The sequence below is a fragment of the Molossus molossus genome, unplaced genomic scaffold (genome assembly GCF_014108415.1).
Source record: "Molossus molossus isolate mMolMol1 unplaced genomic scaffold, mMolMol1.p scaffold_m16_p_2, whole genome shotgun sequence".
Taxonomy (NCBI): domain Eukaryota; kingdom Metazoa; phylum Chordata; class Mammalia; order Chiroptera; family Molossidae; genus Molossus; species Molossus molossus.
Window position 1 is genome coordinate 1439926 of NW_023425355.1, and position 16995 is coordinate 1456920.

The following is a 16995-nucleotide window of genomic DNA, read 5'->3' on the forward strand; positions in this document are numbered from 1 at the left end:
GTGGTTGAAGTGTCCACGTTCTCTGGGCACTGCCGTGCTCCTAAACACCTTGATATGCTCACAAACCCCAAGCTTTGGGATTGTTTATGGAAGCTTCATTACATCATTGGCCATTGGTGATTAACTCAATCTAGCCCCTCTCCCCATCCCAGAGGCCAGGAGAAGGGGCTAAAACTTTCAACCCTCTGATTTTGTCCTTTTACTGACCAGTCCTTATCTGAAGCTGTTTAGGACCCCGCTTCCCACCAGTCATCTCATTAGCATACCAAAGGCAATCTAAACTGCAAGGGTTTAGGAGCTGTGTGCCAGGAACCAGGGACAAAGACCACTTTAAAAAAAAATTTTTTTTTTTTAATCCTCACCAGAGAACATTTTTCCTTTTTTTTTTTTTTCTGTTTATATAGAGTGGGAGGGAGAGAGAGGAAGAGAGAGAGAAACATCAACACATCAAGCGGTTGCCACCCGCACGATCCATCCAGGGCCGGGGACAAACTGCAGCCCAGGTACGTGCCCTTAGGGGGAACCGAGCCCGGGTCTCTCTGGACCATAGGCCGACGCTCTAACCGCTCTAACAGCTCTAACCGCTGAGCCAAATTAGCCAGGGCCTACTTCTTTTTTTTTTTTAATCCTCACCTGAGGATACGTTTCCACTGATTTTTAGATAGAGTGGCAGGGAGGGAGAGAGAGAGAGAAACATCTATGCGAGAGAGACACATCGACTGGTTGCCTCCCACACAACCCCAACAGGGCTGGGGTTCGAACCGCAGCCAAAGTATGTGCCCTTGACCAGAATCGAACCCGAGACTCTTTGGTTCGAAGGCTGACGCTGTACCCACTGAGCCAAACCAGCCAGGGCAATGACCACTTATTTTTTTATGTCACACACAAAAGTTACTTAAATTATATGTATATACTGTTAAAAAATAAAATTCAACCCAGTAAATTTGAAGATCTAATTTGCTTTTTCAAGTGATTCATGACTTGAACAGCATGCCATCCAGCAAGTAGGGTACTCAGGGAAGATTTTTATAGGAAGAAGGGTGGGGCAGGGGAACTAGCAAAGGAAAAACAGGATTTTTAGATCAGGACATCATCCTTTTTGGGGGGAAACAGAAGGCAAATTGTCTCTTCTTCCTTTGGGGGTTGGAGAGGGCCCTTGTGATAGATGATCTCATTGATGTTGACCACAAAATTCCAGTCCTGTTGATAAAGGTTACATTTCTGGTGAAGGTCAAAACTGCAGTTAGGTCAGGTATTAAGTCTAGGTTTGGTATCACGGGCTTTAGCACAAGTGATGCCATTTGGGGCCTGTGGTTTTCTCTAACAATTCACACACTACTGTCCTCACATACGATGTATATTAATATACAGGTAGAAGTTTGAAAGAGATGAGCTGAGCCCTGGCCAGCGTGGCTCAGTTGGTTGAGCGTCATCCTGTGCACCAAAAGGTTCAATTCCTGGTCAGGGCACTTGTCCAGGCTTCAGGCCCCATCCCCGATATGTACGGGAGGCAGCTGATGGATGTTTCTCCCGTCCTGTCTAAAAATAAAAACATTTTTTACAAAAGAGATGAGCTGAAATTTAAATAATAGATTATTTATTGAGAGTACAAAAATTTGCTCTTACCAAAGTAAATTATTACTAATATTTTAAGGAGGGTAACGTGATCAAATATATATCATTTAAAAAATCTTGGTAACACGGTGATTCAGCAATTCATACTCTGCATCTGCGTCCAGCTCACCTTTTCCCTATGGGGACTATGTCTTGTTTTGTTAATTCCTTTTCCCTGATGTTTAAAAAAAAGGGGGGGGCCTTCTCACCCTGGCCGGTTTGGCTCAGCGGTTAGAGCATCAGCCCGCAGACCAGAGTCCTGGGTTCGGTTCCCGCTAAGGGCATGTACCTCGGTTGCAGTTTGTCCCCAGCCCTGGTTGGGGTCGTGTGGGTGGCGACCACTCGATGTGTCTCTCTCATATTGATGTGTCTCTGTCTCTCTTTCCCCCTCTCTCCCTCCCGCTCTATCTAAAGATAAATGAAAAAAAAAAAAAAAAGAGAGCCCTCTCCTACACAATTTATTTGCCTGCCAGGAGGCTTTAGGGATCTGAATGCATTTGAACAGTGAGGTGTAAGTCCTAGGTATAACGTCATGCACCGCATGTTTCAGTCAATGACGGACTACATGTATGACATGTTACCATAAGATTATAATGGAACTGAACAATTCCTATTGCCTAGTCACGTGTAGCCTAAAACATTCCTCACGTGTTTGTGGTGATGCTGGCGTAAAGAAGCCTACAGTGCTGCCAGTTCTATACAAATGTGTGGCGCATACAACTGTGAATGGTACATAATCCTTGATAATAATATGCGACTGTTCCTGGTTAATGTATTTACTGTTACCATTATTTTATTTTTTAAATCCTCACCCAAGGACATTTTTGCATTTATCTTCAGATAGAGCAGGAGGGAAAGAAGGAGGGAGAGAGAGAGAGAAACATCGATGTGAGAGAGACACATTGACTGGCTGCCACCCACGCGACCCGAACCGGGGCCAGGGACAAACTGCAACTGAGGTACGTGCCCTTAACGGGAACCAAACCCGGGACTCTCTGATCTGCAGGCCGATGCTCTAACCGCTGAGCCAAACCGGCCAGGGCTGTTTACCATGATTTTAGAGTGCACTTTTCCTACTTATAAAGTTTGCTGTGAAACAGTATGTTGTTATGTTGGCAGCAGCCTTGAACCTCTCGTGTTCACCACATCTCTTAATTGCATCATTTTCTCTTGTGCTTGATTTAATCTCGTTTTATTAATTTAGTGAACCCTAAGTGTACAGTGTCTGTGAGTCTACAGTAGTGCAATGTTCCAGATTCACACTCACTCACCTCTCACTCCCTGGCTCGCCCAGAGCAACCTCCAGTCCTGTAGCTCCATTCACGCTAAGTGCCCCGTACACATTTACCGTTTTATATCTTTTATACTGTATTTTAAAGTACCTTCTCTATCTTTATTTTTTTGTTATTTAAATTTTTTTTTACTTTATTGATTTTAGAGAGAGAGGAAGGGAGACGGAGAGAGAAACATCAATGAGAGAGAACATCGATTGGCCGCCTCCTGCATGCCCCCCACTGGGGTTTGGGCCCACAACCTGGGCATGTGTCCTGACCGGGAATCGAACCGGTGACCTCTTGGTGCATGGGTCAACACTCAACCACTGAGCCACACTGGCTGGACCCTTCTCTATCTTTAGAAACACAGATATTTACCATGTGTTGCCTACAGTACTCAGTACAGTAATAGGCTGTGCTGGTTTGTAGCCTAGGAGCAATAGGCTGGACCATACTAGGCATGTAGTAGGCTAGACCACCTAGGTGTGCAAGAGCAAGCACTCTGTGAAGTTCATACGATGAAACTGCCAAACTACCCATTTCTCAGAATGTGTCCCTGTTATTCAGCGGTGCATCACTTTCTCACTGAAAATACAAAATGGTTTTTGTTTGAATGTGTATTATGATAATTTAGGGGGAAATACATGCACACATTATTCAAACTGTACCTAAGGCGGGGGTTTTACAATGGCAGTTCATGGATAGAATTCAGATGTCTAAATGTAGGCAACAAACTGCGGAAGTATCAGAGGTACCTGTGACTTTGTCATCAATAGACATCACTCAGATTTCATAGTTATTGCAGCTATCTCAAAATACCTCCGGGAGTCATAACTACACATCATGGTCGTTTTTAGACCTACCACTGGACATTACTGAATATATTAATGAAGATACACACACACACACACACACACACACACACACACACACACAGTTTTTAAACTTTTTATTATTTCAGTATAATTGGTGTCATTTGTAATCTTAAGTATTTTACTTTATTTAAAATCATTCTGAGAAGGGAACCCTATGGAAGGGCAAACTGCCAAAGGGCTCCCTGGCACAAAACACATTAAGACCCATGATTTGAATAGACACCTCTCCAAACAGGACATACAAATGGCCAAAAGACATATGAAGAAATGCTCAACATCACTAATCATCAGAAAGATGCAAATTAAAACAACAATGAGGTACCACCTCACACCTGTCAGAATGGCCGCCATCAACAAATCATCAAACAACAAGTGCTGGTGAGGGTGTGGAGAAAAGGGGACTCTAGGACACTGCTGGTGGGAATGCAGACTGGGGCAGCCGCTATGGAAAACACTATGGTGTTACCTCAAAAAATTAAAAATTGAACTGCCATTTGACCCAGTGATCCCACTTCTAGGAATATACCCTAAGAAGCCTGAAACACCAATCAGAAAGAATATATGTACCCCCATGTTCATAGCAGCACTATTTACAATAGCTAAGATCTGGAAGCAGCCCAAGTGTCCACCAGTAGACGAATGGATAAAAAAGCGGTGGTACATATACACAATGGAGTACTATGCAGCGGTAAGAAAGAAAGATCTCTTATCCTTTGAGACGACATGGAGGGACCTGGAAAGTATTATCCTAAGTGAAAGAAGCCAAGCAGAAAAAGACAAATACCACATGATCTCACTTATATATGGAATATAATGAACATAACAGTCTGAGGAATACAGTAGACCCAGACACATGGAAGTAGGGCACAGACTGACATCCCTCAGAAGAGGGGGTGGGGGGTGGGGGGTGGGGAGAGATAAACCACAGAACTTATATGCATGTATGCATGACCAATGGACATGGACAACTAAGCCGGGGACAGGGTGGAGGGGGGGGTGGGGTGGGGGGTGCCAATGGGGTAAAAAGGTAAAATATCTGTAACAAAAAAATAAATAAAAATTCATAAAAAAAAAAAAAAAAAAAAAAGACCCATGATTAAGGACATGAGGTAAAAAGTCCCTCACCTGCCCTCTGCCAGTTCTGGATTGCCATGCCCAGGGACAGTCTGTGTGTGTATAAGCACAAGTATATAGGTTTCATCTTTTTACCCGAATGGTAGTATACTATATACACAGTTTGCACCTTAGTTTTTAATTTAACATAGTTGCGCAATACTCTATTGTGGATATACTATAATTTATCATCTTCTTTTGATGGACAGTTTGTTTCCAAATGACACTGTAATGAATATCCTTGTACCTTTTATACATGTGATTACACCCATAGGATAAATTCTAAGAAATGGAGTTGCTGGGTCAAAGGGTATAGTTATAATTTTGATAGGTACTGCCAAGTTGTTCTCCATAGAGGTTATAACAATATACATTCCCACCATTAATGAATGAATATGTTTGCCCATATCCTCACCAACAATGTTAAACATTTTGAACTTTGCCAGTCTCCTAGGTAAAAGGTGGGATCTCATCTTGGTTTTAATTTGCAACCATTTTACTATGAATGACTTTGTTTTCCACGAGGTTTACTCTTTAAGCACTAACTTAAAAAGATGCAGTTTCAAAGCAGAATCGAATGCATATGCCATGTGTATAAATCCTTAACTTCTTCAGAACCCTGGTTGCCAGTCAAAAGCTAACTTCCCGAAGGTTTGCCTGGCGTCAGGGCCATTCCTACCCTCCCTCCTCACAAGCCAGCTATAGCTGCTCTCGCCACGCCCCAGAAGAGTTTGCTTTTTCCAGCCCACCTTTCTAGCACTCCAACTTCCCTCTTTGTGGGCGACAGAAAAGCCTTTCGTCTGCTCAGTGGGAGAAAAGGAGGCATAACCCGTGGTGTGCACAGAACCGTCTCAAATGGGAAGCTAGGTCTGTAGGTGAAGTGGCATGATGTTGGCATGTCAAATGAGTGTCAAGAATCACATAGTTGGGGAAATCGGTGAAAAAGGTGAAGGGATTAAGAAGTACAAGTGATTGCTAGACTGACAAACCTCAAAGGGAAAGGGGTTGGGGGGTGGGAAGAAATAAACCAAAGAACTTATATGCATAACCAATGGACACAGACAATAGTGTGGGAAAAGGTGGGAGGGGGCGGGAGTGGGGAGGAGGGGGTCAATGGGGGAAAATGAGGAACATCTGTAATACATTCAACAATAAAGAGAAGTTAAAAAAAAAGAATCACATAGTTGTATTGGCAAAGTTTTATTTTTTAAGAAGTACAGGATTCATAATATCCTTTGTGGTAACATGAACTATACATTTGAAGATGAAGGAGTGTTTTATGCTGACCTTTCTCCCTTTAACCAACACTTGGTGAATGGCTGCGCAGGCAATACAAACTGATGGAAGAACTGAGTGCTTTTCCCCCCATAAACGTTTATTTAAAAAGAAAGCACTAGCCCTGGCCGGTTTGGCTCAGCGGTTGGAGCGTCAGCCTGCAGACCAGAGAGACCTGGGTTCAGTTCCCGCTAGGGGCACGTACCAAAAATAAATAAATAAAAAATAAAAAGAAAGCACTTAATGTTGAATGGCCATTATGTGCCACGTACTATGTTAAGACAACGGAGCTAATAGTAATTGTCCTGGCTGTTCAAAGTTGGCTAACTTATAAAACTATTGCCTACAACCTTATTTTATGGTTTTCATATGCTAATCTGTCTCTTTGATGCCCAGTTCAATGTGTGAATAGTATGAGCTGATACTTGGCTCCCCTAGAGATGGTTTGTAAATTAACTTATGGGATTTACTGAGAATCAGATACTTTAGTTCTGGGAGGAAAAGGAACAACAGTAAAAGGAGTCTGCTTGACTTATCTTTGAGAACCACCAACTGAAGACCTACTGCAGTGCACACTAGCCTTTACCCGCCTGATTTTTTCCTTTATTTTTATTGTGGATGCTATTACAGATGTCCCCATTTCCCCCCACTTTGCCCCCCTCCACCCAGCCCCTGGCCTCCTTCCCTCTGGCCCACACCACACTGTTGTCCGTGTCCAGGGGTTAAGCACGTATGTTTTGTGGCTAATCCCTTCACCTTCTTTCAGCCAGTCCCTGCTCCCCCGCCCCTCTGACAGTGATTTTGCATTTACAAACCCGTAACGACAGAGTTCATAAAATACAAGCATTACTTAACACCTTTTAAAGAGATAAACAGAATGTATAAAACAAATTCAGTGTTCCATACAATTTTATTTTCTGCCTTCGACCATAATAATATGATATCCAAATTTGGTCTTAACTGGAGGGTCTGTAAACACAGGCTTGTCCAGCCCACTTACAGGCAAAGCAAATGCTGCTTCTTGAAATGGTCCCACCATGGACCCTCTGGTCATCCAACCCAAGTCGCCCTGAAAAAACCCAAAAGATATGTGATGTCAAGCGGCCCTGAGGAGGGAACGGTTCTACCCGAGCTTGAATGCTGAGCTTTCCAGGTTTACTCATGTGGGCTGTGAAGGCCCAACGGCTGGAAGAGGCCCAACCCTGCACTGACCACGTGAGACTCAAGGGCTGCTGGGTATCTGTTAGCTGTGCAAGTTTGGGCACATCGAGGTTCAGACATAGGTGACCCATATTCAACTGTTCACAAGTTGGACACTTCTGTTTTTAAGATCTTTACACTAACACATGGCTAAAATTAATGGCAGAACACAGCAATACTCCCTGCTGCTGGGGACAGGTCGTTGGAAACGGTAAGAGCACCATACCCCTTGCCTGGCTTTATCTTCACTATATTGTGTGGCCACTTCATTGAATCGCATTCCAGACTTTAGCTTTTCCAAGGCTTCCATGATTTTTCCGTGTTTTTCACACAAAATGTGTCTGACCTACAAGGAAAAAGGATGTTCACGTAAACCTGGAGATGCAGATGATTCCTTTCCTCACAGTGCAGCAGTCAGGTCTGGGTTATCCTCACTAGGGAAAAACCACCCTGACTCGTGGCAATGCCAAATCCTGGAAGTCTGACCACAGACCCATTTTGCCTATCAAGGCAGTATCTCAGGACCCCAATTTCCATGGAAAACAGGCGCCTGGCTGTGGGAAGCTCCCGTCTTTTACCATGTACTCCAATGGTAACAGGAAGAGGAAACATGATAATGACTGAGATTTGGGGTCCTGGAGTCAAATCCCAACTCTGCTGTATGGGCTTAAGCATGTTTTCAAACCTCTAAGTGTGTTCCCCGTTTGTGCACTGACATAGTAACTGTACCTGTGTGTCCTCACAGGGTTGTGAGGACAGAGAGTAGTGCAGCTGCCCTGGCCGGTTTGGCTCAGCGGTTAGAGCGTCGGCCTGCGCTCCAGAGAGTAGTGCAGCTAGCATTCAACGAGGGCCATTATTTCCTCAAGGTGGGGGCGATATGGAAAAAACCCACTAGGACATACTTTTTAAAAAATTGATTTTAGAGAGAGGAAGGGAGAGAGACAGAGAAACATCAATGTGAGATACATGCCTCCCGCATGCCCCCTACCTGGGATCAAACCCACAACCTGGGCAAGTATCCTAACTGGGAATTGAACCAGCGACCTCTTGGTGCATGGGTCGATGCTCAACCACTGAGCCATACTGGCTAGGCTTTTTTTTTTTTTTAATTTTTTAAATTTATTGGTTGATTTTAGGGAGAGGGGAAGGGAGAGAGAGAGACAGAAATATCAGTGAGAGAAAACATTGATTGGCCGCCTCCTACATGCCCCCAATGGGAATTGGGCCCATCACCTGGGCATGTGCCCTGACCAGGAATTGAACCAGCGACTTCATGGTGCATGGGTCGATGCTCAACCATACTGGCTGGGCAGTTTTTTTTTTTTTTTTTTTTTTTTATCCTCACCTGAGGACATTTTTCCATATTTTTTTCAGATAGAGTGGGAGGGGGGGAGAGAAAGAAATATCGACATGAAAGGGACACATCGAGTGGTTGCCACCCACACGACCCAACCAGGTCTGGGGATAAATTGCAACCGAGGTACGTGCCCTTAGCTATGTGCCCTTAGCAGGAACCGTACCCGGGTCTCTCTGGATCGCAGGCTGATGTTCTAACCGCTGAGCCAAATCAGCCAGGGCTGGGCAGTTTGTTTTATTATTATTATTATTATTTTTTTTAATCCTCACCCGAGGACAGTTTTCCATTTTTCATTCAGATAGAGCAAGAGGCAGAGAAAGAGAGAAACATCGACGTGAAAGGGACACATCGAGTGGCTGCCACCCACACGACCAACCAGGGCCGGGGACAAACCGCAACTAAGGTACATGCCCTTAGCGGGAACCGAACCCAGGTCTCTCTGGACCGCAGGCTGACGCTCTAACTGCTGAGTCAAACCAGCCAGGGCGGGCAGTTTGTTTTTTAATACTCAGAACTTAGTACACTGGTTGGCACAGGGCAGATGTCACTAAATCCTTATTGAATGAATATCCTGACTGAAACATGGACAATGCCGTTATATAGCACCAATTGGTCCAGTTTTGTTTGCAGATTATATTTTCCCAGGGCAAACATCCCTCTGGGACGTGGGCAAGCCCTTCAGGTAATTATTTGTGATTGTCTTCCACCCCTACATTTCTGATAGGGCCCTGGCTTGGAACTCACCAGTTTTTATAAGATATTTTATCCTAAGAAATAATTCATTCACCTACTAGTATGATCTAACTTAATACATTTAAGACACAATACTAAAGTCTGAAGAAATTCTGGATGTCTGCCCTGGCCGGTTTGGCTCAGCGGTTAGAGCGTCGGCCTGCGGTCTGGAGAGACCCGGGTTTGGTTCCCGCTAAGGGCACATACCTTAGTTGCGGTTTGTCCCCGGCCCTGGTTGGTCGTGTGGGTGGCAGCCACTCGATGTGTCCCTTCACATCGATGTTTCTCTCTCTCTCTGTTCCTCTCTCTCCCTCCCACTGTACCTGAACAAAAAATGGAAAAATGTCCTCGGGTGAGGATAAAAAAAGAAAAAAAAAGAAATTCTGGATGTCTGAGAAAGCAGCTGAAAAATATAGAAAAGGAATTACTTTTCATAAGTGAGATTGGTCTGTTTTCCAATTTTGTGTTATCTTGATTTTATATCAGTGTTAGGCTAGTCTCTCAGAATGAATTAGGCAAACTGTCTTTTTCTTTTGCTTTTTAAAAAAAATTCACACCCAAGGATATTTTTCCATTAATTTTTCAGATAGAGTGGAAGGGAGGGAGAGAGAGAGAGAGAAACATCGATGTGAGAAAGACACATCGATTGGCTGCCTCCCACAAGACCCTGACCAGGGCCAGGGATCAAACCTGCAACCAAAGTACGTGCCCTTGACTGGGAATCAAACCTGTGAATCTTTGGTCCTCCGGCTGATGTTCTAACTGCTTAGCCAAACTGGCCAGGGCAACTGTCTTTTCCTTTTATGTGCACCAAAATAACACAGGTACATGTTATTTATTTTAACATGAAAAAAAAAAAGGAGCCAGTAACTCACCTTTACTGCATTGCCACCACCTTTGGGACCCTGAGACTTCTTGTCAGAACTGTCACTCCCAGACGCTGCTCCCCCTTTAGAGAAGAGATGACAGGTACTCATTTAAACTGCACCTTGATATTTACAGAAAGGTCCAACACAACAGGAGTTGCTACTTCTGTCACGGTACCAAGCTTCAAAAGGGAACTCTGCCAGACACTTTACTACAAGCTAAATGAATCTGTGACTCACCCCTCTTAAAACAGGAAATGTGTGCCCTACATAAACCCTTCGCTGAAAAACAGACCCACAGGCGAGTGTGCTAATGTGTGAATGAGAGTGCCAGAGCCTGGTTCAGATCCTCTTGACCTAGTTTGAAATCCTGCCTTCTCAGTGCAAACCTCTGGGCTCTTGTAAGACTGTTCTGTTTTTGTTAATCGTCACCTGAGGATATTTTTCCATTGATTTTTAGAGAGAGGGAAGGGAGGGAGACAGAGCGCGAGAAAAACATCAGTGTGAGAGAGACACACCAATCGGTTGCCTTCCACATGACCCCAACTGGCACTGGGGATCCAACCTGCAGGTACGTGCCCTTGACCAGAATCAAACCCACGTCCCTTCAGTCCAAGGGCTGATGCTCTAACCACTGAAGTAAACCGGCCAGGGTTCTTATAAGATTTTTATTTTTTTCTTGTAAGATTTTTAATAAGCATTGCAACTATATATTTGAGTACTCACAATTCCAATCTGTCAAATCTCCAAGAATATATTTTAAATAATGATCAAATTTCCCACCATCCACATTTGGCTACAAAGTACATTTATGTCCAAATTCCCAGAGTCTACCACATTGCCTATGGATAGCTTCCTAAGAAAAGTTATTGGTGCCCTGGCCGGTTTTGCTCAGCGGTTAGAGCATCCACCTGCGGTCCGGAGAGACCCGGGTTCGGTTCCCGCTAAGGGCAGTACCTCGGTTGCAGTTTGTCCCCGGCCCTGGTTGGTTGTGCGGGTGGCAGCCACTCGATGTGTCCCTTTCATGTTGATGTTTCTCTCTCTCTCTCTTCCTCTCTCTCTCCCTCCCACTCTGTCTGTACAAAAAATGGAAAAATGTCCTCGAGTGAGGATTAAAAAAAAAAAAAATTAAAAAAGAAAAGAAAAGTTATTGGTATTGAGATTAACAACCGCAAGCAGAAACTTACATTTTACTACAAGGTCAACTTCTGTGTCATTGGTGGCATACTTACTGTTAGAGACTGATGTCCCTAAGAACTACTGCTGGGTTAAATGTTCAGTTCAATAAACATTTCCTAAGTAAGGACTAAGTCCCAGGCACTGGGACTACAAAGATGAACAAGCCATGGTACCTCCCTTCAGGGAGCTCATTTGCTCTCAGATGTGTAAGCAGATTACTTCAGGAGAATGATCTATGTTCTATGGACAGGGCGCTGTGGAAGCACAGAGGGACATTTTAGCCAGTCAGGGAAGGTTTTCTGGATGTATAGGCACTGCCCACATGAAGAAAGAACGAGGGCGTGGGGACACTCCAGAGTGGAAGAACAGCATGGTATGTTGGAAACTATGGATAACGCCAAATCTGAGGTAGGAGTGCTATAAGATGAGCCCAGGGGAGGTGGCTGAGGGTTAGGGCATGAGGTCTGTGGGCCCCATTAAGGAACTTGGAATTTATCATAGAAGTAACAGGGAGGCGCTGAAAAGTTTTAATCAGGAGACTCCATCTTGCTCGTATCTCCAATATATAGCACAGTGCCTGAGACACAACAGTTCAAAAAACTGCAACTAAACCGAACATCCAAAATACTGTACTGACCACCAAATGCCTAAGCACATATTACTGCCAAAGGAGTTTTATGACATCAAACTCTTAAGTGGGTTTGCTGTATATTCACTGTTGAACAATGATGCCTCCCAGTTATCCTTTCTGCTCCCCAGTTGGATGCTGTCATCTTCAGGCTTCCTTTCCACTGTCACTCCTGCCATCATTTTAGACGACCTCACCATCTACACTCCAGAATCATCCAACAACCTGACCTCACACTTCTGAACCTCCTTCCCAAATGCGCATGTCTTCTACTACAGGCCACCTGCTTCCAGAGGCACAGGATTAAACTGTGCCACTCAGAACTAGTAGTTCAGTCTGTGGTTACAACTTCCAGTTATTTTAGCTTTCTCGGGCCTCACTGCCACACTCTGGCTCTTTGTCTTCACAGAAACCAACCCCACCTTCAGCCCCTTTATCCAGCTATGTTCCCCTGCACTATTAGACTTCTTCCCTTCCCAGTCTGGACCCCATACTCGATCATCTGAACTTGATCCCACCCTTAATTCCCCTGTGCTGCTATCCTTCTATTATCATTGTCCAACAAAACCTCAACCTCGGCTGAAGGCTACATCTCTTTTCAATCCTATATTGCGCCAGTTGCTCCGTACTAGGTAAATCATGACTGTGCAGAATGTGCCCTCTACAAATTCATGGCCTTCAGTCTTAGGCTCTCAGCCCTCAGAGCAATCCTTGTATGTTTCATTACCTCTCCCATCACCTTCTGGGACTATTCCAAACCTTTACCACTCTCGAGATGCCTACTCAGTCCCTGCCCATCAGTCTTAAAAATTACCCTTGCCTTCCAGTTTACTAAGAAATTGAGGCCATTAAGTATGACCTCCTACAGCCCTGGCCGGTTCGGCTCAGCGGATGGAGCATAGGGCTGCGGACCAGGGACTCCCGGGTTCGGTTCCCGCTAAGGGCACGTACCTCCCCCCCCAAGGTATGACCTCCTACAAGCTCCACCCCTTCCCCACCTCTGGACCCCAATTTTGACAACCACACCCATCCCCATCGCTTTCCTTGTGACCTCAAGCATCAGGTGTTCCTTCTCCTCTTCAAAGCCCAACTGCTCCAGTCCTGGACCTCATTTTACCCTAAAGCTAACTCCTCGGTACCTTTACCCCTCTAACTCCACTGGATCCTTCACGTCAGCCTCACTACCAAGTTTTCTGCAAACAAAACTTCCTCCTAGTCCTTTCTCCTCTGCTATCTGCTATCTAATTCCCACGCTTTTCAAATGAAAGCTTTTCCGAGAAGTCCACACCGATGGTTTATAATCACTTCCGGGTCAGTCACTGACCACCCGCTGCCCCTGTCCCGGACCCCGGAGGTCGCCGCTCAGCTCCCTCCTGTCGCTTCTCATCCGACCCCATTCTCCCGGGTTGCTCCGGCCGCTCTACCTTTCCCCCCTTTTCCAGAACCGCCTTTTCCTTTGGGAGGCATCTAGGAAACTTGACGTTGAACTCTCCACTGCGTCGGTGGCCGTGCAAAGCCCCTTCAGGCCCCAAGGGCCTGTCCCAAACAGATGCCTGAACCGGCATCGCCACTGAACGTTTCTGCTGTGGCTCTGGAAGCAGGCATATCTCGGGGCAGACCGAGTCCCTTGGCTCTCGGACCAATGGGGCTGAAGATGCCTGACCAATAAGGAGCTTGGGCCGGGGGGCGGGCCAAAGGGAGAGCGAGGCAGGAAACCCCGCCCCTGCGCTTCCTGTTCCTTTTTTCACACGCCCTCCTGTGCGCTTGCTCCCTGTTCCCCAGCTCCCCCCCACACCGCCCACACCCTCTCCGCGCGTGCGTAGTGGAAGCCGCGGCGGTCTGCGGTCCTTTGGCGCCGGCCCCAGCCAATCCCGCGTGGCCTCCAGACAAAGGGAGAGCAGGAGAAGCCTCGGCGGCTGCTGCCCCTCCTGCCCCCTCTTACACGCGAGTCCGTCCTCCCTTGCGGTCTGCAGGTCGCAATTTCATTTTGCTGCTGTAGCTGATTGGGTCAAAAGGTAGTTTCCAAAACAGGCTGTCACCCCTCTGCCTCTTGCAGAACTCTGTCATGGAGGAGTGGAAGCAGTCTAAATGTCCCTCGGTAGGATATTGCTTCACTAAGTAATGTTCCAACCACAAAAAAGGATATTTGCCATTTACAGTGCAGACATGGGAAATGGCCTTAGGGAGATTGTAGACCAAGCTGTAGAATACTCCTTTTTTTTAAAAAAAAAAGTACACACACACACACCACACACTTTTTAAAGTATATGTATGTATATATGTGTGTGTGTCTGTGTGTGTATATGTGTATATATACACACATAGTGTACTATATAATATATACATTAAAGGACAGGAAGACTTCCCAGCAAAATGTGACCAGTGGTGCTAGCATGGGTTGTTGTGTATGTGTGTGTATTTTCCTAAATTACTATAATGGTGCGGCATAATGTAGTAGTTAAAAGCATAGATTCTTGCTTCAAATCCCTGCTCCACCATCTGGCTACTAGCTCTGTGACCTCGAAGTTACCTCACCTTTCTGGCTCAGTTTCATCCTCTGTAAAATGGAGTTCATATTAATAATACCTACTTAGAGAATTAGCTTAAGAGTACTAGTTTAAGATAAATGAGTTTTGAATTTGTGTCCCCAGACTTTATCCCCTTTCCCACAACCCCCTTCCCCTAATTTATACACAAGGTCAGGGCTTTTCCTCCACTCCACAAGATAGCTGTACCAGCTCCCGCTGCCAGCCAGAACCTATAGGTGGTGCAGCTCAGAGATTAGCTTTTGGAGACAGCCTTGTTGGACTCAGGATGCTTTGTGCTCAGACCCACGGATCAGGTATTTCTGAGACTATGCCCACCTCCAACTCATACATAAAAAGCAGCCTTCTCATGCTGTGCTGCTGTGGTTTCTGGACATGGCACATCTTGGGCACACCTTGTTTCAGATTAGGAGTGATCAACTGTGGGGAGCACACCCAGTGTAGAAGGGATCAGTATTCCCCTCCTGAGAAGGATCCCGCAGGCCCTGTGTACTGACTTGCCAAGTCCAGTTGGGAGGTGTGGGGTGGACTTTGACAATGACAGTGTGGCCTCACATTCATCTGCTCACCCCCAGCCAGAAGGCCCAGGAGGCACCTTTATTTCATAGGGAACAGCCTTTCCTGCCACCTTGGCATTCTTGGAGTGGGAACGAAGCAGGGTTCAGATCCCCGTGAAGAGCCAGTGTTCAATGGCTACTGTGCTTGGCAAATGCCTAGTGCATGGGACATTGTGAGAACTGCATTCCCGCAGATGCTACAATAAGCAAGCCTATGCAAGTGGCTGAATTCGCCCAAAGCAGTGCCTAAAGGTCCTTAACTAAAGGAGAAAGGGATAGACAGAAGTCTGCTGGGGGCTTCAGGGTTAAAGGCACTTCAAAGACAGATACAAAATCATGTTCCATCTCAACTATGTAGCATGCGTCATAAAAAGGTGGGGAGGGGAATATGATAAAATCTTAAGTGTTAGTTCTGGAATATGAGTCTACAGTTATTTTTCAATTTTTTCTGTTTATATTATGTTTATATCAATTGGCATGTTTTTTTTTCCTTCCCCAAGAAAAAGGGCAATAAATGCTATATGTAAAAAAAAAATACAAAAAAGCTAGCTTCTATACAGGGTTAAGTCTGAACCAATCTGGAGGCCGACTGTGGAGGAGTCTGTGGAGCCGAGTGACGAATGAACAGAACAGGCAGGGGGGCAGAGAGGAGAAAACTTCAGCCTTGAAACCATGGTAACGACTGCAGGAGTGTGCACGAGTCAGAGCCAGGAATGGCTGCCAGTTGTATTTTCTATTAATTATCTCCTCAGACCGATTCTTCCATGCATTTCTTGGACAAGGAAAAGCAGGAAGGGGAGCTGGCAGCCCTCTTCCCAGGACAGAGGTTCAAAAACCTTGACCCAGACTCACTGTCCTGCCCACTCTGCTCCACAACCAAAAGGCTGCAGTTTCTCTACCATTGGAGATCCCAGCAGAGCTTATTCTGAAAGAGGAGCTTGAGGCAAGAAAACAGAGATCTAGTTGATGCCATTCAGAGGTGGTCAACGCATGTGGAGCTCTGGGCCCCAGACTCTGGGGACCACGGTAGAAAAAGGTCACCTTTGGAAATCGAAACCAGGAAAAATCAGTACACAGTAGATGAAGATCAGCCCTCCCTGCAAAAGTAAACACCCATTATGGCAAATGGATGCGGGTATATTGCTGATGGGGTAGATGTTGTCTCCTGAGCTATCAGTGGCTGAAGAACTTTCTGTCCCTCTTCATGCTGTTGTAACATGCCTGGCATGAGATAATAAAGGTTTGAACAACTAGTTTTAAGAAAGAGCTTCAGAGAAGATTCTATCTATGTTTATACAGCGTTCTCTAAGCAAAAGAGCTACAGTTTCTGGAGGGCACTAATATTCCAGTATCTAGTGAGGCGGGTTTTGTCAAAGGCAGTGTTCATTTGAGACAATGGAAAACAACCAACTCCAAAGGCATCTGTAGCATGAGCCTGGAGTTTTCCCTTCATGAGCGTTGTAGTTTTCACTAGTTTTATTGCACAGAATCACCACTGCCATTTTGGAGCTGAAAACAAGCTCAGAGAAGTCAAGAAATGTCTTTAAGGTTTCACATCCTAGAACTGTGGCTGGGTTGATCTCTGGACTCAGGTCTGTGTGACTCCCAAGCTGGTACCCTCTGCATGATGATGTGCTTTGCCATCTCCTAAATGAAATCCAAGAACACCCAGTTCCCTTTGTTCTGAGTGAATGTTCTCCAAGTAAGCTTCCCAGGGACCTTAAGCCTCACAAGGGGACACTCTGCTCAAGAGATGCCAAGGCCAAATTATGCCGCCAC

The 16995-nt window shown here is 45.4% G+C and overlaps 1 protein-coding gene across 1 annotated transcript; it reads right to left on the reverse strand.

The window, feature by feature from the left end:
* Nucleotides 1-7026: 7026 nt before the first annotated feature.
* On the reverse strand, nt 7027-13663 carry PIN4 (peptidylprolyl cis/trans isomerase, NIMA-interacting 4). The gene is made up of 4 exons (XM_036270860.1): nt 13538-13663; nt 10316-10389; nt 7578-7697; nt 7027-7220 (listed from the first exon to the last, which is right to left on the reverse strand). The coding sequence occupies exons 1-4, from the start codon at nt 13578-13580 to the stop codon at nt 7062-7064; spliced, it is 396 nt and encodes a 131-aa protein (XP_036126753.1). The 5' UTR covers nt 13581-13663; the 3' UTR covers nt 7027-7061.
* Between the last annotated feature and the right edge of the window lie 3332 nt (nt 13664-16995).

Excerpts from the sequence above, each read along its gene's own strand:
- PIN4 (XM_036270860.1), bottom strand. The coding sequence starts at position 13,580 with ATGCCTCCCAAAGGAAAAGGCGGTTCTGGAAAAGGGGGGAAAG. Across the intron at positions 10,390-13,537 it reads TTCTGGAAAAGGGGGGAAAG|GGGGAGCAGCGTCTGGGAGT; the intron begins GTAGAGCGGCCG and ends TCTTCTCTAAAG. Across the intron at positions 7,698-10,315 it reads GTGGTGGCAATGCAGTAAAG|GTCAGACACATTTTGTGTGA; the intron begins GTGAGTTACTGG and ends TTTTCCTTGTAG.